This window comes from Lissotriton helveticus, chromosome 3_2, assembly GCF_964261635.1.
Source record: "Lissotriton helveticus chromosome 3_2, aLisHel1.1, whole genome shotgun sequence".
NCBI lineage: Eukaryota > Metazoa > Chordata > Amphibia > Caudata > Salamandridae > Lissotriton > Lissotriton helveticus.
Window position 1 is genome coordinate 29130552 of NC_136062.1, and position 24002 is coordinate 29154553.

General features: G+C 42.2%; 1 protein-coding gene and 1 long non-coding RNA gene across 3 annotated transcripts in view; one reads left to right on the top strand and one right to left on the bottom strand.

Moving 5' to 3' along the window:
- LOC144826438 (uncharacterized) overlaps positions 1-24002 on the top strand; it is a 665527-nt gene that overhangs the window by 566078 nt on the left and 75447 nt on the right. The window lies entirely within an intron of this gene.
- SPPL2A (signal peptide peptidase like 2A) overlaps positions 1-24002 on the bottom strand; it is a 346877-nt gene that overhangs the window by 91073 nt on the left and 231802 nt on the right. For both annotated transcript variants that reach the window (XM_078684763.1, XM_078684764.1), the window contains exons 11-13: positions 19665-19712; positions 13766-13819; positions 13306-13405 (exon numbers count right to left, since the gene is read on the bottom strand). In XM_078684763.1, the coding sequence (XP_078540889.1) occupies positions 13306-13405; positions 13766-13819; positions 19665-19712 (202 nt within the window). The remainder of the gene's footprint in view (positions 1-13305; positions 13406-13765; positions 13820-19664; positions 19713-24002) is intronic.

Below are 24002 nucleotides of genomic sequence, written 5' to 3' on the forward strand. Positions count from 1 at the left end.
GTATTCTCACCCCAACAATTCAGGTGTCTAGCGCCCAAATGGATAATGGGATTAGCACATCACTCCCAAGGCAGTTTTAGCTGGATCTTAGGCTCCCCCGAGGGTAGGGGTCACGCAGTCCTTGAACTGGGAGGCGATAGTTTTTAAAAGCGCTTGATCATGCCACTCAACTGCTTTCTAAATGCTCCAGAACAGCGAGACATAAGGGGGTCTGCCCAAGATCACACAGACTGTTCAATCCGGGATTAAGACTTTAGATGTATTTTATTTGTTAAACATAATGCCATGTCCCGTTCAGGTGCAATAAAACATATAGTAGATTTGTGTTGCTAGATGTGATGGTTGGTCTTGGTCACTTTTTAGCTTCTCTGAAATTTTGCAGCTTTTTAAACGTAATATACGGACTGTGGTTGTTTATACGTGGTATGGTTGTGAATGAACATGGTCTACGTTTCGCAGTCTATGTAGGTGGCCTTTTCACTGTGCTCTCAGCCGCGGCTGTGCAGAAGGATAAGAAACGGGGACTTTGTATTAACCTCATATGGACCTTACAAAAATGAAACCCAGAGAGAGCCCTGGCGAAATGTTAACATATGGGTGCAGTTATTGTAGGTACACAGTCGTCAGATGGTCCTCTGTCAAGGCAGTTACTCTCAAAGGACAGCATCCATGGAAAGTGAAACTACAGGCCAGCCTGTTTACTGTTGTTAAAAAAAAATCTCCGCATTATGCGCGAGGTGGTGGTGGTGGTTGGAAGGTGGGGGTGAGGGAGGGTAGCTGCTCCCCGAGTTCGGCAGTAATTTTTTGTTCCGTAAATTGTGTAATCTTAGCAACTATAAAAAGCGCCAAGGAGTCTTTCGATTATTGTTCGACGCTATAAAAAGCGTCTGTTATACTATTGCTTTTTGTTGTTATTAATATTATCAGCCGTTCCAGTGTGTTTAGCATCAATCGCCTGCCTTTTCAGCAAAACACTGGGAAGGGGTTTCTGCGTCGGGTGATTTCTAAAGAATCTCTAATAACCACAATTGGCATTCTTCACCCTGCCCCTTCTCATAACTCTCATCCCCTCTCTCTTTTACATCTGAATAATACAATGAATCTTGGCGTTGAAAAATGTACCTTCATAGATGCACTGACTACAGAAATAACCGTTTTTTGTTCTTTTTTTCACAGTAGCAGAGATTTAAAACAAGCATTGGCATAGCAATAGGTCTTGCCTTTGAGACCTTATAAGTGTTTAGTTATCCAGCACAATATCCTTGGTGCAACAACATCAACTGTTGCATGTTTAAACACTTATAAGGTCCTAAAGCCGAGACCTATTGGCTATGCAAATGCTTGTTATTTTTAACTAGTTCAAGCAAAAGAGATCCCGAGTTATAATGGCAAAATATTATTGCCACATAAACGCTGTACTTAGCATTTGGTGTGGTTCTAGAGAATTAGTAATGCATAATTAACTAAGGAAGAATTCAAGAACTGCAACAACGGCGTGGGCTGGGCGAACTTAAGTATGCACTGTTCATTCACAAAAAAGGCCTTTTGGTCTGTACGCTGGGAGATTTTTAGTGACTAATGAAAAAGGAGACAACAAATACCATGGTCACAACCTGTGAAATATATTGCCTTTTTTAAAAATATGTTTCTGCATCACAGCTTTTCTAATGTTATTGTTTTCTTTCTCTCGCTGAAGCAGGCAGTGACATGTTTCAAATAGTATCTTTGCTAAACTGCAAAATGACTTGTTTTGACCCAGGAGGATTAGGGCACTGTGTGTGTCAACAGAACCTTAATTATAGGGCGCCGTCTCTCTATTTAATGCAGATAAGTTACCTGTAATCAGTGCACACACGAGCCTGATAACTGGGCTTAATCACAGGAAAGATGTAACTATTAAAATGAAAATTACACACTTATTAAAAAAAGACACCATGTTACGGAATGCAGCATCTGAAATGCGTATATGACTTGCCACTGTATTAACCACCGCTACCTAAACACATACCTGCAGAGAGTGGATTAAAAGCCCTCTATTTAGACAACAAGGCCTTATACCGCTCTAAACGGATGGATGGTTCCTCACCAGTCACCAGCCGTCTATGTTTAACTCAAGTAGGATCAAAATCCACTCTGCGCGGGTGAGGCTCCACGGGAGGACGTCTATGGGCACACTTACACCTCGCTTGTCCCATCTCTACGGCATTTCAGAAAAGATCTCACAACACATCTCTCCAAGGAGTATCTGATCAACCCTAAAAAGGACGCCATCAACCTAGGCTGCCGGACCATGAAAAATCCCATGCAACACCCCCGTGCCCCAGCCAGCTACTCAAACGACAAATAGGTTCCTCACCAAATGTTTTCACCTCAATGGCTCAATGCCCCCACTCCAATGCGCTCAGGAAGGTTTGTACTATATAAATACCTAAACAGGTACAGGCACTTCACTCAGCCCAACTATCTTACAGGTGTGCAACCTATCTCCCAAATAACGCCTAACACCCACTATTCTTAGTACTTGCTTTTCCTCTAGCACCCTTCAGCAGGCTTCTCCATGAGCGGCATGAATATCAACAATAGATAGATAAATAAATATGTGTGTGACGATCTGTTTGACTACAATTTAATTTTCTTTTTTTCCTGTAAATCCATAAAGAAAGAGCTTTTTAAATTTTTGTTTATTACAATTAACATTATTTGAACTATGTAAATTCAATAAAATGGTGTTGCAAAGAACCCAATCCACCCCCCTTGTTTTTACCACGTCAAATAAACAAAACTAATAAACCTCCAGTTTGAGTGTAGCACTAACTAGGAATCACATTATCACCTCAAATGTTAATGCAAGTTAACTGAAAGAACAAATTACTTACCTTCCAGAACACCTTTTCTGCTAGAGATTTAATCTAGCTGCAAACTCTCTATCTTGTGAAATTTCCCAGGAGCCAGACTGGATCCAGAACCTTTAACAGGAATTCCCTTGGCATCTGCGGATGGCGTCTGTGGCTCCGCTTCAGGTCCAATGGCTTCAGATGTGATGTCAGGCCACTATAAAAGTGCGACCTCAATGCTATGAAGTCAGTCTAATTCTGTCCGCATCGTCTAATGCAGAACCATCAAATTCAGAAGTGCAGTGTGCAGGTGTGTCATGTTTGCAACCTTATTAATAGAATGGGCAGGAGGGTGGGTCAATGAGGAATGTGCAGTTAGATAGAGTCGCTACTAGAAAAGGTGTTACGGAAGGTAGGTAACTTGTTCTTTTGTTAGAGACTTCAAACTGCACATTTCATACCTTGTGTACATATACTACAGCTGTACCTCCTCAGATGGTGAGTCTGTTGAATGACTTAGACCAAGGAAGCCTGCAGGACAGATCTGGCAAAACGCTGGTCCTGATTTGCATACGGCCATGTCTGAACTGGGGTGGTGGAGTGAGCTAAAGAATGATAATGGATTAAACCCAGATCAGTTGACTGGGGTTGAGTGTTTGATTTGCTCAAGCGCTCCGTCCATCATCCCCTTTGGTATCGCTTTGTTTGCCCTAAGTTGGCAGGGTATGCCCAGACGTGGGTACCTTGCTCACTTTGCCACTGGATTCAAGCTAGCCTGACTGATAACGGCTGATTAGCCAGAAACCGGTCCCAGGATGCTTGTTTCCGGTCCAGGGAAGACATGGCTTGGCAGTTCGGGCTGGACTGTTCCCATGAGGCACATGGTCAGACTGATTTGCATATGGCCATGTCTGAACTGGGGTGGTGGAGTGAGCTAAAGAATGATGATGGATTAAACACAGATCAGTTCAGCTCGAGCGCTCCGTCCATCATCCCCTTTGGTATCGCTTTGGACCTGGTTATAGAGGCAATAATGCTTCATGAATGTGTAAAAGGATGGCGTATACCAGTCTGATAAATGCTCTTGACTGGCACACTGTAAGCCAGTGCAGTGGAATCGGTCTTTGCTTTGGTGAAAAAAACATGCAAGCCTTCTGGAGGATGTTTTTTCGTTAGCCCAAGGCAGATCTTTATGCACAGAACAATCAATCGCAAAATGGTTCACTTTTGCACCGCTTTACCCTTTTTTTCTACAGAAAAGTGAACATAAATCTTGTCATGTGGCCAGTATTCTCTGGTGCCATCCTTATAAAAATGAAGAGCCCTTTTGTGGTCAAGTCGGTAAAGTTGTTCCCCCTGTTAAGAGAGGTTGGGCGGAGTATAGAAAGCTGGCAAAGGTGATGGATTGCCCTATGTGGGCATATATTTTCAAAAGGAATGCCGCCTTTCCCCGAACACCAGTTTATCTGGAAAGAACAAAGTGTATGGTCGCTGGACCTCACTCAGCAGATGTTATTGTGATAAGAAACACTATGTTAATAGTTAACACAGATAAGATACAACTATGCATAGGTTTGAATAGAGTGCACATCAGCTGATCCAATAAGCTGAAAGGGCCAATAAACAACCTTTAACTGTAGCCACAGCGAGGCCTTGGTGGACCAGTAAAAAGACAAAACATAAGACAAACATGTTGTAAGGGTTGAATATCTCTGCGAGAACACCAGGCAACAACTTCTTCCGACGCCCTCAACATACAGACTTAAGAGGAGGGGTGCCTGGCTACCAGAATAATATCAACGACTTTGGGAGGAAGACTGAAAGCCATTAACTGTCGCCACTCAATCTCCATGCATGGAGGTGTAGGTTGTGCTGCATCAGGTGCAGGACCCAGTTTTGCTGCAGTGACTGAAGGATCTTCCAAGAGATTGGAGGACAAATGCTCATGGCCAGAAGTCCTGGGTACCACACTCTCATTGCCCAGTCCAGAAACACTAGGATAACTTTGGCCTGGTGTTTCCTGATTTTTTTCAGAACTCTGGGCAGGAGAGCATGGGGCAAAAAGGCATAAAGGAATCCCGATCCCCAATTCAGATGGAAGATGTCTCACAGGAAGGACTTGCCTGGGAACTCTAACGTGCAAACGTTTGGACACTGCACGTTCTATGTGGTGTGGAATAGATTGAGCCGACATGTACCTCATGGCTGGAATATGCGATGGGCTCTCTCCGAATACAACTATCATTCGTGATCCACTAGATACCGGTGACTGAAGTCACCTACCAAGGGCATTTAAAGATTGGGGAGATAAACTGAGCATTCAGGCACTTCCAGAGGCGCAGAGTCTCCTGGCACTGGACCCATGACCGTATTCAGCACTGATTGTTGCAGTACCACATGGTGGTATTGTTGTCTGTGGGAACTTGTACCCGTTCCCCCTTGATGGTTGGGAGGAACGCCTTCAGTGCAAAATGAATCCCTCGCAACTCCAGTAAGTTGATGTGGGGGTAAGCTTCCACCAGAGACCAGAGTCCTCTGATCCTCACCTGTCCCAGATGACCTCCTCAACCCAGCAACAATGAATCTTTGACACCTGAATGTAGACTGACAGATTGCATTTGTGGTCAGCCCCCTATAAAATCAAATTGCATTGCAGAGACTGAATTTTCCAACTGGTATGGTCCACAAGCAGGATGAAGGAAGCCAAGAAGCCTCAGAGCCACTCTCACGGAGAACCAGTCCAAGGGTTAATACATTGGGATCATAGCACAAATATACTGCACTGAGTGAGGTTGAGGAAAGCTTAAAAGGGCACAGTATCCAGGATGGCTCTGATAAAGGGGAGCTGTTGTGAAGGAGTCAGTTGCGACTTCGGCCCACTGATGGAGAAACCCAATGTGAACAGGTAGTCTGGAGGTGGTTTATGACTGTTTGAGGTGAGCCTCCCTTCAGTAACCAGTAATCGAGGTATAGGCAGACTGGTATTTCCAATCCAAAGCTTCGCAGAAGGGCAGTGACTGTTGCCAACACCTTCGTGGCACCCAAGGGGCACTGGTCATGGCAAAGTGGAGCAGAGAGAACTGTAAGTGCTCTTCAGCTAGCTGGATCTGCAGATACCAGTGGGGATGTGAAAATATGCATCATGCATGTCACGCACCACCATCCAGTCACCTGGATCTAGGGCGGACAGAACTTGGGTCAGGGTGAGCATCTTGAACTTGTCCTTGTTGAGGAAGAAGTTCAGAGGGTGGAGATCTAAGATGAGGCGAAGGCCTCAGTCCTTTTCCAGCACCAGGAAATAAAAGGAATAACAGCAAGTCCCAATCTCCAATGCAAGCACCCTCTCTATTGCTCCCTTGGCCAAGGGTGCCTGAACTGCTTTGCAGAGTATGAACAAGTGGTCCTCTGAGAGGTGTTGCAGTGTGGGGCGCATGTCCGGCGGATAGGACAGAAAGGGTAGGAAAACACCATGCTCTACGAACTGGAGCACCCATTAGTCCGATGTGATACTCTTCCATCCGGGGAGGCAAAGGTGACCCGACCTCTTATTGGCTGATTGTATGGCGCCAAGGACAGGTTAAAGCGGTTTTGCAGCTGCTGGGTTAAGGAGTTGTGGTCTGCCCCTTAATGTTGCTAGCCGGCTCCCTGGCCTCACCCCTGAAAGGGCTGGGAGACCTGTTGCTGCTGAGGTCCATACTAATGCTGCCTCTGTAGATATCCCCTACCCAAGTCACAAAAGGTGTGTGGATGTTGGGGGAACTGCTGAACTGGGCACAGAGAGTGAATGGCGGCTTTGCTCTCCTTAAATTTTTTGAGGCTTGAATTAGCCTTCGTCCCGAAGTTTCAAGCCATTCCATGGCATGTCCATTAGGGACTGCTAGATGTACGAGAGAAGCCAATGAATTGGATCCAGATATGTTGCCTAAGTATCACGTTGGTGCCAAATGCCCTAACCAAAGCAGCCAGTTCTGTCCAGGTCAGAACGGATTGCATATTTCGCAGCATCATGCTATTGAGGAGCAGATGTAAAAGGGCATGCCTAACCTCCTCTGGGACAGCTGGCAATACATTTGCCAATCTATGTGAATACTGTCCCAGGAGGCACGAGTTGTTCACCAATCATTGAGCAAGGATAGCACTGGAAAAAACGTGTTTTGTTAAATTTTCCATCTGTTTGGATTTGCTGTCAAGTAGAGATGCGAGAAAAGAGTTGGGGTTCTGGTGGCTGAATGATGCCTGCACCACCAAGCTCTTGGGGTGATATGTGAAGCCTACATCCCTGGAAGCAAGCCTGTGCCCTCCTGCCACCTTTCCTTTGACCAGTGGTCAAGATACAGATTTAGCCCAGGTGCCCAAAAGTGCATGTACTAAGGTCTCTTTGAAAGGAAGTGGAAGTTACTGAGTGATAGCTGCTGGGTTAAGAACCTCTATCAACACGTTGGTCTTTACCGCTTGCTTTGGTAGGTCAAGATCTAGAACTTCGACCACCCTCCTGATGACTGTGGCAAAGGAAGCGGTCTTTTCAGTTACCATAGGGTTAGGCAAGTTTAAGTCGATGTCAGGGGAGGTATACAACTCGCTGGCATCTTGCAGGACCTCAAAAACATTCTCTCATCATAAAATGTATTCCCTTCAACATCCTGGTCATAAAACTGCTGAGCAGCAGCAGAAAAGATAAAATAACGCAGTGGAGATCGTGAGGTCGAGTTTCCGAATCCAATAAAACAATCGGATTTGGGTCTGGTGTCCGTAACAAGTGCAGGCTCTAGCACTCAGTAGCTTATGTCTTGGTGTGGAGGATGGTGTCATGCACCAAGGCGGGTTTGACCTTACGTGAAAGTTGAGTGGCGCAGTGATGTCAGAGCCTGGTGACGGCCGTCTTATACTGCCCAGACAGCATCATCTGGAACCCAAGGAAACAACACCGAGCCACACAATGCCACCTGCGGACGAGCCAGGGAATTGCTAATAAAGTTTACGGATCCAGCCTGGCATATGGGTAGGCCTGGGTGGTGAATTCCGTTCACGGAATTTGGGTAATTCATGTTCCGCGGAGAACGTGAAAATGCCCAAAATTCTGCGTTCTGCGACTTTGTGAAATTTTTTGCTTGTTCGCGAGATATTTCCCCCGAGCACACAAACAGTGATTGCAAACAGTAAAAAAGCATCGTGAAGAAGCAATTCCGCGTGTTCGCGGTATTTCTGCGTGTTCGCTGAGATTTTTTACAGTTTCACGGAGATTTGCGTAACACGATTACACAAATTCCGCCCACCCCTATATATGGGAAAATTCACAAGATGAGGAATCTGCAGTTAGAAGCCTCTATCGGAACTGCATGTATAAGAAAAAAAGTAAAATAAACATTACTATAAACCATATGATTTGGAACATGCAATACTAGGACAATACTAGAGAAATAATCAAAGTGATATTGGGGCCTTCATACTAGGAAGTTAAACCCTGCGCTACCAGGACTGAGAAAAGGAATGTATTTGAGGCCTTTCCAGTAGTTTATTTTCCGAAGTTTTCTAGATGTCTGCATCATGCAGTGCTCTTAAAAACAATCTTGCCTTCGCAAAAAAAAAAACTACAGTGTATTTACCAAAGAAACTGTAGCTCACATACAGGTGAGGCAGAATCACAGACATTGTAAAAAAATGTTTCTATGTGACTAGTTGACCATTACGAAAACCAGATAAATCAATGAACTTGAGGGCCAAAGTAATGTCTAAGTGTTTCAGAGGACGGTGTACCCATACTGAATAAGCAGCAGACCATTAAAATGATATCTAACTTTTACAACTGCTCTGGCTGTCGAAGTTCTCCCTCAATTGTGTTCAACAAGGCTCGCTCTGAATATCCGCGAAACCTCGGGAGGTTCAATAAAATTCAAAGTGTAAAAGGTTGCAAGTGCGTTGTTTCTGTATGTTCCAAACAAGCCCGAAGAAATCTTTCAAGAATGAGCATGTTGTCAGGAGGCATGTACATGAAAGAACAGATTAAGAGGGCAGGAGATGGGATTAACATTCCCTTCCAGAGACCACCAACAAAACTGAAGTTCCCATCAGCTGGTGCAGCTTTCTTGGCCTTCTACTCAACAGAGATGTCGTTTAACAGGTTTATGTGGCTGTAATTTAAATATTCAGGAAACAACTCTTTTGGTTCAGCTCAAACATGGCTAAGAGAAAGAAAAGTCATTTGCTCAATGCAGGCAGTGAGGTTGGAAAAAGCCTTCAGTGTTGTATGAGGCCAATTTAGAAGGCAGGTTTCTCACAGAGCCCAGGCAGTGCACTCTGGGCACATTTGGGACTGTGCTAAATTGCATAGAGTTTCTTATCAAAGTTTCCAAAAGTTAACTGGCAGACATGCATAGGCCAGGTACATTAGTGCTTCAGTGGCTACAATATTGCAAAGGTTTCTGAGATAAATACCTAAGTCACCAACCATGTCCCTAGAAGAGTGGTGAAAATTAGTTAAAAGCTAGAAAGACTGACTGAATGCCTCAAATGTTAATGTGAAGTCCAGCACTGTTCTTCATAGGCTCGCAGTGTCTTGAACAAGTCCAATTTACAACTCCATATGAACTCTGATGAATGAGAAGAAGCTATATATGGCTATAGACTCAATATGAAGTCATGGAATACATTTGCTTACACCACCCACAAGGAAATAGTAGACTGCCCTTTTTTCAATCTTCCTAGCATATGTGATAGCATGCAAAAAGTCTTAACACCAAAAACAGCCATATGGCCAACGTGATACAATGGCTCCACATGTGAAGGAGGTTGTCCATATGATTTGTGACTAGCTCTGCTCCCTCCCAGTGCCTAAGAAAACTATGATGAACAAGAGTCTCTACTATGGATGAAGATCCAAAGTGTTCTTTTTCATTAAGAACCCTTGAGAAAGACGGATTCTGTAAATGTCTTTATATTATGCAGTCTACAAAGCATGGTACCTTCTTGCATAGGGCATCTTGGCGCAAGCTTTGGGCAGCCACGAAGCAAGGACTAACACAACAGCTTTTTTATTCAGAACCTTAACACTATTGCATCATAGGAAATACAGCCTTTTCAGTCACCTAGATAACTATAAATGATTATCTGATAACTTAAATGTAAAGGAAGATCAATTCAATCTTTTGCTGTCACTATGAAAAAGCGTGGCAATGACTTGGAATGATACAAAGGTGATTCAGATAATTCATTTCAAGTGTTCCAAGCAACTTGAAAAAAAAACATTTGTGGAAGCTGTACGTATCTCAGAATGCCTGAAGTGCAAAGAAAAGTGAACAGTAATGAGAAATGCCCATATAAGAGTGAGCAAGCCCAAATTAATGACTTCTGAAAACAATTTCTTGAACGATATTGTTACAATTTACCTAAAATGACTCCTAGAAAGAGAAGCATTAGCCACAAGGCTGTCGAGAGAAAATAATCTTCCTAAATTAAGATCAGAATTTGTGCTAAAACTGCCATAATTTACTATAGAAAAAAACAAAGATCTAGCGATACATGAAGAAATATCTTCCATTGAAACCTATCTTTGTTAACTCGGGCTTCCGACACTCGTATGCAAAGAATCCAAAATATCCCTTAGTACAAATGTATATCTGCTAGGGTTAGGATGAATCTGGAAGAAACAGGGCTGGCTAAGAGTGTCACATATTTTAAACGACTGATAAAACAATACAGCTCGAAATCACAGACCCTAGAATACCAAACTCGAGAGCAAACCAGTGTTCAAAGATGGCTGTCATGTTCATTTAGATCTATGATCCTGGTCCTGTGTATATTTTTAAGACCTGGTGCCTTCCAGAAAATTAATGCTTATTTTACTTATATTATTTATATATTTATAGAGTGCACTGTAACCTAACAGGTAACCTGGCGCTAGACCTCTCCTGACAAGGAAAAGCTGCTACCGAAATGGCTAGAACAAGGACTACTGATTACAAAGGAAAAGCTAGGTTTTTACGGATTTCCTGCAAAGCATTAAATCAATAGTCGTCTTCAAAGAGGCAGGTAATTTGTTCCAAAGCTGTGCCGCTTTAACCATTAAAGCTAGTCCACCCTGTCTTGTTTTCTGTAATGCCGGAATGCATAGAAGATTTGCAGTCGATGAACGCAAGTTCCTGCTAGAGATGTATCCCTGAAACGCTTTAAAGACTATGCAAAGTGATTTAAAAGCTATCCTTTGTTTTATTGGAAGCCAGAGAAGTTCCTTCAAGGCAATTGAGAAGGATTACATTCTTGGCCAATTTAATGCTAGTTTTGCAGCTGCCGCTTGAACTCTGCAGTCTATCTACTAAAAAGTCTGGTGCTCTTAGCAGCAGAGCATTGCAGTAGTCGAGCCTGCGTAGAATGGCACTCTGCACTGTCAGTGCTCTGGCTTGAGAGGGTAACATCGGTAGAAGTTTCCTTAAGTAAATGGATCAGCAGAGCGTCTCGCGCCATATTGATAGTAAGAAATCTGTGTCTATTCATTATATATGTATGTGTATATATTCCAAGGGTATCAGCATGATGTGCAAGCAACAACAACAGTGCAGAGCATCAATTCTGAACAATAAACATTAAAGAACAGCATGGTTGATCAAGAAAAAGACAAAGCCAGAGAACGAAGTGACAGAAGGATCTAAGTTTCACAGCTGCATCTGTCTCTAAACTTTAGAAAATGTGGAACACTTTGAGGATGAGGCCACGAACAGTTCGACAGTGAGACTTTTCAGCAACAGAGGGTCTTCTGTACTGGTCTTGTCGCCGGAGGGGCTGTTAGTGATCTTACTAGGAAGGAGGGATACCTCTGTGTCCAAAGCGGTTTCAGAAGAGTGCTGGCAGAATTGGCCACTCTGGTCGGCATTAATTGGTGACAATAGTGTGTACGAAGAGCGGGTCCATTGTGTATCTGACCTCCAAAGTGCATATTATTCTGGACTTGTGTTAAGTGAGAATGAGGTCCAGGCAAGAATTACAGACTGTGATGAAAGGGGATGATTAAGTTGGCGTTTTATTTTAAATAATTGAGAGTGTGGGAGGGTGAGCGAGTTTTGATAGTCATGAATCCTGGAAATACATTTTCTTTACAGAGACCACTAATCAGATGCCGGAGTGATGAAGGTACTGGGTTGAGGTATCTGAGGTTCATCCTGTGTTCACATAATGGTACTGGTCTGCCCAGTCTCTATAGGCTGATGTTAAGATTATGCTGCTGCTACTACTTAGAGATGGTTGTATTGTTCACGCTGTAAATTTTCCACGTTCTTCCTCATTCCCCCTTCTTAGTTCCACTGGTAACTTGGATTCAATGAGGCAGTGTGCTCTGAAGCCTCCATCAATATGAAACAATTTGGAGCCATCCCAGAGATAACCTTTGTAGACCAACTGACCCTCCAGTGTATAGTCATGGTACATTTAGGCAATTTATGCCATAGCAGTAGGTTTAATCTTAGCAATACAGTGCATTCGGTTTGCCAGTTACAAAACAAAAAGAGGCCTTCTACGAAAATAAAATACTGAACAAATGGTGACCTTCAATTAACAAATGACCTTTCAGACGTCTTATGCGAAGAGGGAGACCTGCAATGCATATGGGGTAATTTTTGTATTTTTCGTAGTATCTTCTCACTTGCTACGTTTATTGCATGACTGATAAAATATATGAAAACCTCGAGGTGTCCAAACTGCTTCTAAGGCATAGTTTCTGAACAGGTTCAAACCCTGCCGCATTAGTATTTTTCCCTTGCAGAGTAACAATTCATTAACAATATTTATTTACTGGGTTTATGATTATTGTGACAATTAAAACAACACACAGAACCCCTAAAGTATCAGGATACCTCCCAAAAGAGCGATGCATTCTGGGATACCAAAACAGTGGGAGGCATGAAGAGACTCCACATTGTAAACATTTCATTTTTGGCCATGATGCCACAAAACAGGTCACACATAAGAGTGGTGTTGTATTTACACATTGTACAAGTCTGTTTTATACGTTGTCTCTACCGTACTTGCACCCCTACTCAAATTTGTGTCGAGTTTTCTCACTTTCCTGTCATTCATCTCTGACCCGTTCCATTTTAAGGCTAGTTATATCTTTTCTATCCTGATATTTGTACTCGTTCAATTGCCCCGGAAAATCTGTCAATGGTCCTGTCCAGTAGATAACGAAGTTTGTACACTGGTGTGTGTTAGATTTTTCAAAGCTGCCAGTAATTATGAGTATTAAGATTCATGTATGAATTCAAACGCCCTTTCAGTTTTACAAAGTTCCCCGAGTTGGCTACCTACCTAGTGACTGAGTAGTCAATAAAAACAAGAGCATCACGAACATACTACGTGAAGAGGAAGCATATACTAAAGGAAGCATTTTTGTCACTTGTGGCAGCGATATAGCTGTGATTGGCCCTTTCTTCTTTACATTTACACTGATTTTTAGGCAACTTAAAAACTAATAATGTATTTCACTCACCTGGCACAATAATGTCTCCAAATCCTAACAAGGAAAAGGGCATTCCACACAAAGTTAGTGCAGAGTACTCTAGCCTGGGCACCCGAATAACCACTGGCAACTGAAGAAATAGAAGAAAAACAATTGTAAGTCACACTTAAGCGTACAGGAGCACATCATATAATTTAGGAAACTCGAGGTAAACAAAACAGAGCTATACTTAGTCATCTAATGTATGTCTAACGTGCAAAACAAAAATCGATTACAACTGGCCCAACAAAAAGTGACACATGAGAGGTTAAGAGTCTAAAAGAAAATGAAGCCTTGAAAGAATAAACCAGATATACAGTAAATGTTTAATGTCTCTGTGTCTAGAAATTCAGGACAGAGGAAGAATGCTTGAGGCTTGACAAAAATGGTTTCCAAAAGTACGATGCATTTGATTAAAGTCGAGTTAACATGATTGAAATTGAATCCTTACTTTCTCTCTAGTAGTAGAGTGTTCCGCGGGGACTTCCACCACGGTTCCATCACCCTAGGATTAAATCCAAGTCAAGATATTTAATTTTTCAAAAATACAGTAATGATTCACTGTTTTGCGAATTATGCTAAAACTCATTCAGAACCAAGCTATCTAAATCCAACATTAACCATCAGACGCAAAGCAACTGTTTTCAGCCATTTGCCCAAGTTCACTTGAGACTCTCATGCTAGGTTCATCTCTGGTTGTGCTGGTTATAAATACTCCCGAGATGTACTACAACTTGAGTGTACAGATTCAAATGTTTGAATTTTTTTGGGACAAACGGACTATTACATATTTGTGCATGAAGACGTGTACGTGCTATATACAGTTGCCATATTTAGCCCTATTAAACCATTACTATTCAGTTTCATTTAGACATTCGCCTCCTTTTCTGCAAGTGATTCCCCATTGCATGGACAATTTAGCTCTCCTTTACCACCTGCTATTTTAAATGGAAGTGTTTGATGTTTGCAATGTGTGGAGGGTGTCAGGAGGCATGGAAAGCTGTGGGTTGGATGGGGAAAGAGTTGCATACTTCCCTATGATGGAGGGGGGTCAGGCAGGGGCCTGGCTGCCTTGAGCTTGCAGCTCCTGTCCTATCCCCATGCAATTTTACATGCCGGATTTGAGCAGGTCCGGTATTTCTGGGCCTGATAAACAGTGGCGGCTCTTCTATGGGGGCGTTTGGGCGCCGGCCCCCTGCTTTCTCGCCGTGCGAGAAGGCAGAAACAAATGGTAGTTATTACGGTAATAACTACCATTTGTTTCTGCCTTCTTGCACGGAGAGAAAGTAGAAGTTCCTGGTTGAGAGTGAGCGGTGTTACTCGAGGGCAGGGGGGAGTGGCTTGCCCACTGTTGTTAATAATGTCTGTTTGGGCAGCCTGAGGCCGCCCAGACAGACAGTATTAACAACAGTGGGCAAGCCACTCCCCCCTGCCCTCGAGTAACACCGCCCACTCGCCCTGTTCTCTCTGTATGCTGCAGCATACAGAGAGAAAATGACGCGGGTGGGGCAGCAGCCGCACCAATCAACAACGCGGCGGTGGATGGGAGGTAGGCTGCCTGCAGCCTTCCTGATGACGTGACGTGCCCTGCAGGAATTCAAAACCAGGACGGCGGGAGTCTGGAGTTTTACTTTTATTATTTATCCAGGCTGTCCCCCCCATTCCCTCCGCAGCGCGACAACCCCATTTCCACCACCCCCCACCCGCCCATAATGCCAGCCGCGACTGGGAGTGTATTAGCATATGCTCGAGTGATTGAAGCTGCTTTCACATGGCTATTCAGTCATATGACAAGGCGCGTTTGTTGTGACATTATAAAACATTACCTTATCAGGATTCCTCTTGATTTATACTCATCTATAAAGATCCAAATACAGGGGAGTCAGTGTGTCATATTTCCACCCAAACTGCATGAAGCTTTTTTTCCCCTGAATTGATCCCTAAGGGCATTATTTAGGCAGAAGAATTGCATGTTCGCGTTTCAAAAACATGATTATATCTCGTTAAACTTCTGCTTAACAGGCGCTGCAGTTCTTTGCTCGATGTCAAAATGGCCTTACCAATGGAGCATAAGCAAGCGGCATGTAAATAAAGACAACGGATATGGCGCGCTGTGTGCGCAGACCACCCAAATAATTACAAAATGGCGGATTTCACCGCTATTCCTTAATGAAAGAGACACACACGTTTAGACGATATCATAATGTGTGGCTACCAGACCCTCCAAACCCCTCTTATGATGGTTGAGCTCACCCCCTAACCTTGCTTGCAAGAGGGCACTCATCCAGAACATTTACGCACACCACTTTCACAGATCACCAGCCGCCACTGCTGGTAAATCTCCGTGTGGGAATACTAGCCGTCTCATGATCAGGCAGGGCTGTATCCCACCCGGGGATAGAGCTTCGGCAGACTTGTGTTTGGGACATTTGTTTATTTCTTTAAGCACACAAGTACGGGCCTTTTGAACAAGCAGTCGGTAAGGGGCACACAGAAAACATTCTCTCAAAAAAGTATGTCCTTCTCTTGGGCTTTTTCTATATTTCGTACATTCGTTCGCACCTCATTCCTGCGGATATGACCCTTCTATACGTGCACTAGATTTACTGCCTGATTTTCCATATTGCTTTAGTATGTTTCTTTATATATTTGTCTTTTCTAAAATATACTTATATGTTTATTTATTTTTTATATAGCGCAAACATTGCCCAAAGGTGCTAGAGAGCTGTTCAAGAGAAATAGAACATAACAAAAAATAGAAAATTTCATAATTCAAAGATATTGATTCATTCGAGTGTAAGAACAGATCACTACTTAGGGCACAAAATTACATTATCCGAAGATGAAGGTACATTTAAAAAGCCATGAACACTGGAGTGTAGTATATGCTGCAGTCATAAAATCTGCATTACAAAGCGTAGACTGGTATTACGTTAAGGATGCAGATTAATGGAATGGAAGTAGTACAGTAAATCTGAGAGGTTAAAACTGGGGATGAGAGGTTAGCAAAAATGTCTTTGAAGGAAAAGGGCCCTCAGCTCAGGTGTACAGATAATCTTGTGTTGCGCATATGTTTGGAGGTAAGGAGTTCCATATTCTGGTTGCGCTTCCTAAGAAGGATTGAGCGACAAGTCATTCCTTTTTTAAATGTTTTCTAGCAACAATGCTTCAGCATTTTCCAATAGACTAGTGGCCCTAGATAGTTTACGTTCGTCATCCAGGTAATGTGGAGTGGATGTGGGTAGAGTCTTATGAGTGAAAAAAGCTGTCTTCTAAGGCCTTAGCTTTATTAGGCTTCCAGTGGAGAGTAACCAGCATCGGTCAGATGTGGTCATTACTTTTGGCCCCATACAGGAAACGTGCTGCTGAATGTAGTAGGAGTGATTAAGGAGGAGTGGGGGCGACAAGTCAAGAGAGAGTTACAGTAGCCGATTCTGGAAAGCACCAGTAATTGAATAAAAGTTTTCAGATCTTGTTCTAAAATGTATTGACAAATTACCCAGAGAAGACAAGATATTTCTGGCTACGGTGTTGATTTGCAATCTTTAAGTTAAGCCTTTTCTTTAGGAGCATTTTATGTTGAATAACGCTCAGGGATTTGTCACTGCTAACAATGGTGAATAAAAAATAAATAGCTATAAACTGGGATTGTGTGGCAATACCACCGCTGGAATGTTCATGAACTGACAGTTTGAAAGCGTAGGTCTTTATCACATGCGGATTACGATATTCCAGGTAAAAATGTTCAGGCTACTGTGATATTGTTATGACAAAGGGTGATTTTTTTTTAAAGAACAAAAATACCGGCTTGCAATCATGACAGCCATTTATTATTTATTTTTCTACAAGCGATTAAGAGTAGCCTCACTCTATTGCTGGAGTCAAATGTCAGCACTTGTTACAGCCTGTCAATCTGCAGTCTAGTATGTCTAGTGCTTGCCCTTGACTTGACAGGGACATCAATAAATGAGCTTTGGTACTGCACCTTGCTACCAAACATTGCTTAAACCTGCTCGTGGAGCATCAAATGCTTCATAATGACTGCACGCGCAAGCTGTTGGTTAACATTGCACAACAAGTATTTGTAATGTAATAGGTCTCGCATTTACGAGAGTTTAAGCTATTGGCACTGCAATAGCTGAAACTCTCGCAAATGCGAGACCTGTTACATGGTAAATATTAGCTTTTTTACCAGCGCCCATGTGGCGCTTTCACATTCATAGAGGCCGCGCCCATTTCTTAACACGAACCACATCTAAAGAAAGGGGCATGTCAGATATTAAAGTGAAACCGCGGTATGGGGACATAGACAAAAAAAAAGATCTGTTTATCAAATTGACAAACAGATGTTTTTTGGGGGGTAAAAGGGCTCATGCCGCGCTTTCACTTTAATGTCGGCCGCATACCTTTCTTTAGATGCGGTTTGTGTAAAGAAAGGGGTGCAGCTTCTATGAATGTCAAAGCGTAGCATAGCCGCTAGTAAACAAAATAAATACATAAATAAGTAAGCGTGGCCATTAAATGAGGACAGTGCTGCTAAAATAAATAAACGTAGCCGCTATGGTTAAAGTGGACCGCCAATACTAAAAATTGAATTAAAAGCAAGCGGCGTGCTCCGAGGTAGTGGGAGGAATAGGGGAAGAGCATTAAATAAAATAGTGCTCACCGACTTATAAAGCAGACCATGTAACACCACCAGTAAAAGGTCCACTTATTATGGGAGGTAGCAAATGCAGGCCAGGCGGTACTAAAGAGGGACAAACAAGCCTAATAACTCGGAAGACAGCGTTTACGAAGGACAATGACATAAGCCAATTAAAAATATGGGCGGAGAGTATGGCTTCAACGCCATACTCCACTACTGCATGCCTCGCAGCTGCGCATGCGCTGCCCAGGCTTGACCTAAAAAGAAGAGTCTGAGGGAAAGAGCAATATTGTAGGTGTTTTATAACTGACCAAGGAAAGCAGGTCTTTAGTGGGACCGTTATAAAAGTTATTAATTTTGTTCTTATTCTAAGATGATTTGAAATCACATCGCAGTCATTTTCAATACAAAGACAGTGTAGGCGATTTGCATATGAAACGGTCAAATATTTCCTTTAATCAGGCAAGTTTAAGTTTCTGTCTTGGATATCCGACAATCAATCATTATTTAATTCTGAAAAGATCAGTGGGGAAATATACAAAGGTCAGGCAAGGCAGTGAATATACTTCTTTTTAAATTGAGGGTCCATCTTTGTTAACAGGTTAATACAGTGGGGAGTAGACAACATTATGGGTGTTAGAGGCAGCTCATTGATCATATCATTGTATGAAAACAGAACAGCTGAATTGAGATGCAAGAGTAAGGAAGTACTACCATGCTGTTTAGTTCTACAATAGGAATGTCAGACAGTTCTTTTTTCTTTGACACCTTTCTCACTTATTCTCTATAAAACAGATTTTAAAGAACAAAATCTTGAAATTACGAAAGTCATGTCCAACAAAGCCTCACACAAATTATTCGCCAAAGCAAAATCAGACAAGACGACGACCCTAGTTGTTTCTGAAACCTTTCTCTTCCAACACCACTCACTGTTTAACGCTTAGTGACTACGATGTCCTTCACTGAAAAACTATGCTGCATTCAGTAACCACCCAGTGAACGTGAACAACTATGCTTTATTTGGTAACTACCCAGAACTAACAAATGACCAAAAACAGCTCAATAGTGAATATATAATATCTATATGGCCAGGGTGGTAGTAAAATTAACACGCTTTTCCATTAGTAGTGTTAAGTATGAATACCTACGAAAACGTATTTTGAAACTAGTGTTAAGAAAAGCTGGAGTACGAACGTGAAAACATTCAATAAGGTATTTGTAGAGTCGAAAGGACATTGAGCTTAACTAGCGTGCAGTTGATTTGATTCTAGAAAGATGTTATAAGTAAAAGATTATAGAACATAATAAATGTATTGATCTCAAAGTGTAATATAACAATGTATATGCTGTATAATAGTTAATGGTAAAATCTGAAATAAACAATTTATACTTGAAATGTGGCAGACTAGCATTCACATACAAAATATGGTTAACTGATATGTGGGATTTATGAAAACTGTTAGGTTGAATATTCCTTTTTACTTTGCAATAAAATTACCATTTTGAAGCAGATTTATGTGCATCATTTGACCACAGCCATTTCTATGATATAACACCTTTACAATAAACAAATTAAATCAAGAAACTGAAAAAAACACACCAATACTGTTTATATACACTATAACTCACAACATGAATCACATCATAATAACAAGAGAACATTCATAAACGTTATCACATTTGGGGGTAAATTGATTCCACTTACCTTCCCGGATGGACCTGCTGCTACTTCAACCATAATACTCTCTCCACTCTAGAATAACAAAAGTGAAGAAAGATCAGCTTATTGCTTGAATGGAGGCGACAGATACGGACTTTCATGAACATATATGCCACAATGAAACAGTGGTAGTGGCAACATTTAGGTCATCATTCATGTTTTTCACAATTTTGTCCCAATGAGCGTTGTGCATATTGAGCTTCTTTTGCCGAAAAGAATAAAAAGATGTATCACCTTCACACCTTTGTTAATATCCTATTACTTACCGTAATCTTTATTACTCCGGGTCCCGTAGACACCTGCATAACAAAGTGAGATATTCCATCTCATGACGGAAAAAAAGAACGAAGGAATGCTGGACCTACCCTCCCCCTCGGAGTACATAAGTGTACAGGGGGTATGGTCATAACTAATTTATACCTGTATCATTTGGCAACCCGCATACTCACCTTACACAAATGGTTTAAAAGAGGATGGTCAGACCCAGAATATAGAGTAGAGCTGAACAACTTAGGCCTACCCAGAATCCAGGCGATGGTGTACGGGGGACCTATCCCCAGAACGTTACCCATGGTGACACAGTTGGTTCTCCTGGCCTAGCGTGCCTCCCTGCGCCACATCCAATGGTTAAATAAGTTCATCCAAAACACAACGCTTTGGCAGGGTTCCTGGCTTTGATAAATCAGCAAATTAGAGGGATTCCGGGCCTTGGATCTTATCGGCATTTCAAAGCTTGGGGACATATGGATGGGCGACCACATGCGCACTTTCCAGGACTTGCAGTCCCAATACTCCCTACACTCCTCCCAATTTTATCGGTACCTGCAACTACACCATGCCCTCCATGAGCACATACCAAATGGCACCTCACTACCAGAATGCAGCCCCATGAGGTTCAAACCATGACCAGTAACCTGGGAAAAGGAGGAACCTCTTGTATTTACCGCTCCCTAACAAATAACACTCCAAATACGTTGGGTCGACTTAGGAGCCAATGGGAGGGATGGATCCGGCCTCTTGAGGCGGAAGACTGGAGAGATGCACTGATGGCACCGAAAACAGTCACCACTTCAGCTAGACTCGTCTGGTGCAATTGTACTATTTACACGCTGCCTACCTAACACCAAAACGCCTTCATAGTGCAGGTCTGAAACCAACTGCATCATGTACACGCTGCAAACAAAACCAAGCAGATTTCTTCCACATGCTATGGACTTGTCCTGTCACTGTACGATATTGGGACTCCATAGAAAATGAACTCACAGAGGTTTTTTTTTTTGTTTAAATTTTTGTATTGGGATTTCGCATTTCATTACATCATTTCATTATAAAATACATGAACAGATATCTATAATCAGTCGAGAGATCACTGTGGAAAAACTGAATTCATCATGTATTACATATTACGAAATTTCAGACATGATACAGTACACATTCTAAGTGTTATCTCCATGCCTAACATCTGATTTTGTATTACTATATTTACTAGCCCTCGGCTGAGTACATCATCTGTAGTTGAGGATTACTATGTGTTCCTTTCGTGGTCCGTTTTTGTGAATTGTCGCATGACGTTTGGTGAATGCGTTCCATTTAAATACCATCGGTTTCGGAACCATCGATGTAGGGGTAAAACTATTAACCTTGGGGGTGAACTGGGGAAGCTGTAGCGGAGCTACCAGAGTGATATGTTTATGTGCTTGGTCGTGGTTGCAGTATATGTCACAACATGGTGTGTGTGGGGAGGGGCTGTGAAGGGTTGGCCTGAAATGGTAGGTGGGAGTGTCCGATGCCGTCCTATTACATTTCCTGCCCTAGGCGTCTGGCTTTGGTCTTATATTATCTTCCGTCCGTCTCTGTGATTGGGAGGCTGCCTGTGATGCCGACGGTGTTGTTTCGTGAGTAAATCGGTTTATTAATTGTGCCCACTCCAGAGATATGGGGTGCTTCCGTATTCCCCTCATTTCCACATCTCTAAGTAACTCACAGAGGTTATGGGCTGGGAAGTCCCACACAATCCATCAAACGTGCTCTTGGGAATCATGGATGGATTAGACCGGTCTAGATTTGACAAACTATTTCTGAGCACAGCCATGATGGTGGCCAAGAGGAACATTGCTGCCAGCTGGATAAACCCTGTCCAACCCACCATAAAGAAATGGGGTAGACTGGTGAGCAGCAGAAGAGAAGCCTATGGATGAGGCTAGGGGGTGCCCGGCAAAACATCTTAAAGTCTGAGGTAAATGCCTGGGGCAGATATAATAAAAGTACCTCACTTCAGGAACTGTGAGCACTATGTGATTTTTATGAAATTATGTATTACAAGTGCACTGTCTGTATATGTAACATGGTGACGTCCTATAACTGCTGTAGCACGCTGCATTTGATTACTGCTGATTTTTCCTGTTCTAAAAAAAAAAAGCAAAATTTATTATCAAAAAAAAAAAGTCAATGTTTGGTTTCTTCTGCTGCTCCATATGCTTTACTATCAGTTTACTAGAGTTTCTTTCTGTAGTAGCCCAAAAAACTGCTTTTTTTCAATGAACAATAATACTACTGAAGGCTTACAACTCCTTTTAGAACTTTACAGTCGGGACCACATCTTGAACCTTGAATGTTTATACATGGTATCACTAGCCAAAATAAACACGGCACTACTACTAAGGAGAGTGGCTCGCATTGTCAGTTCTTTACAATGCCTAGAGTCATGAAAGAACACAGAAGAAATCTCAGACGTGTAATTTTCGGTCAACGTTTGAGTTTCAAAATCCCTTATGTTTCGGTGGCTGGACATCTTAGCCTTTTGTAATGTTCAGTTCTTCCGATTCCATGTTTTTTATTGAAAATCCTTCATTGATATCAGAGAAAGAACTTGCATCAACATTGAATCCCTCACTGAAGATAATCTCCCTCATGTGCTCAAACCCAGACTGATCCTCATTCCTCAAAAAAGCTAACCCTAAATTTCAAGAACACTACCAATCAATTCATTACTTTATTTCGGCTTTAACAACCAAAAAATTAATATTAACAGACAAGTATTTTACGAACTCATTAAAAATAAAAAACAATAAAAAAATAAATAAGTCTAAAAGAAAATTAACACTCATTATTTACGTCATATTAAAACACAAAGAATCTGAGTCAATACAGTAATTAAATCTAATAACTCCCCTCCGATGTCAACCATCTAATAGCGCATGTGCGTCTTATAATAAATAACACATAATACAGCATATGGTGCCAGATGTACAACCCTTTTTTGCAGTCGCAAACAGCAGATCGGCCCGTTTGCGATGGTGCGGTGCAGGCATGTACAAATGCTATTTTGGGAGTCACTGACTCGCAAAATAGCGTTTGCGACTCTCGCTATTAGGAAGGGGCTTCCCTTCCTAATAACGAGTTTCAAAGCCATGTACTATTGTTTTGCGACCGCATTTGCGGTCTCAAAACACTCGCAGTTTACTGCCTACTTCAAGTAGGTGGCAAAACACTCGCAAATGAGAAGGGGTGCCCAGGGGACCCCTTCTCCTTTGCGAGTGTGTGCGGAAATATTTTTTAAGAGCAGACAAAACATCCTGTAAGATGGCATTATACAACAATAGGTTTCTGTTTTGGAGAGAACACAAAATGATGTTAGCCACAGCTACCAAGTAAAACAACTGCTTGATGTGAGAGCAGGAAGTACTCTGCTTTAGTTGTTTTAGGAGAGCACTCTCATGATGCTGTCAAATTCCTAAAATGGTTGCTAGACAAATTTGATGACGCAGTTCTACAGTTACAATAACAATTTGCAACATCTCAATTTCTGCTTACCTGTAATGGCGCCAAGCAAGAGTGGAATCAGTTAGGCAAAATAAAAGCAAAGCTGCCCCTTCCTATGAAAAGCTAATCACTGGCAGCTAAGAACAACCAGGCCTCACACTATTAGTACTAAGGGACTAGGCTCCATTGACTTCTCAACAAGCATTACTCCCCTGCGCTGAATGGTTCCTTTATCTCATTAGCTTTTTAAACTTATTGTTGGATTGTTTTTTTCTGCAAATATCAATGCTTGCAATCTGATTGTCTGTATACACAAAAAACATGTGTAGATGCATGCAAATCCACCCTCTGCGAATAATGCGGACAGCAGAATTGAGCATTCCCCCAAAGTGTTCTGTGTCTTAAACTGCTAATCTGAAGGATTCATAATATGAGGAAGTAATTTACGGGTTTACAATCATGAAGTTCTTGCTTTGTCGAGTGAGACAGCCACACTGGAATACTGTTTGAGTTTGTGGCAGTTTCACCGACTCACCCAGAATGAGAATAAAGTCAACAAAC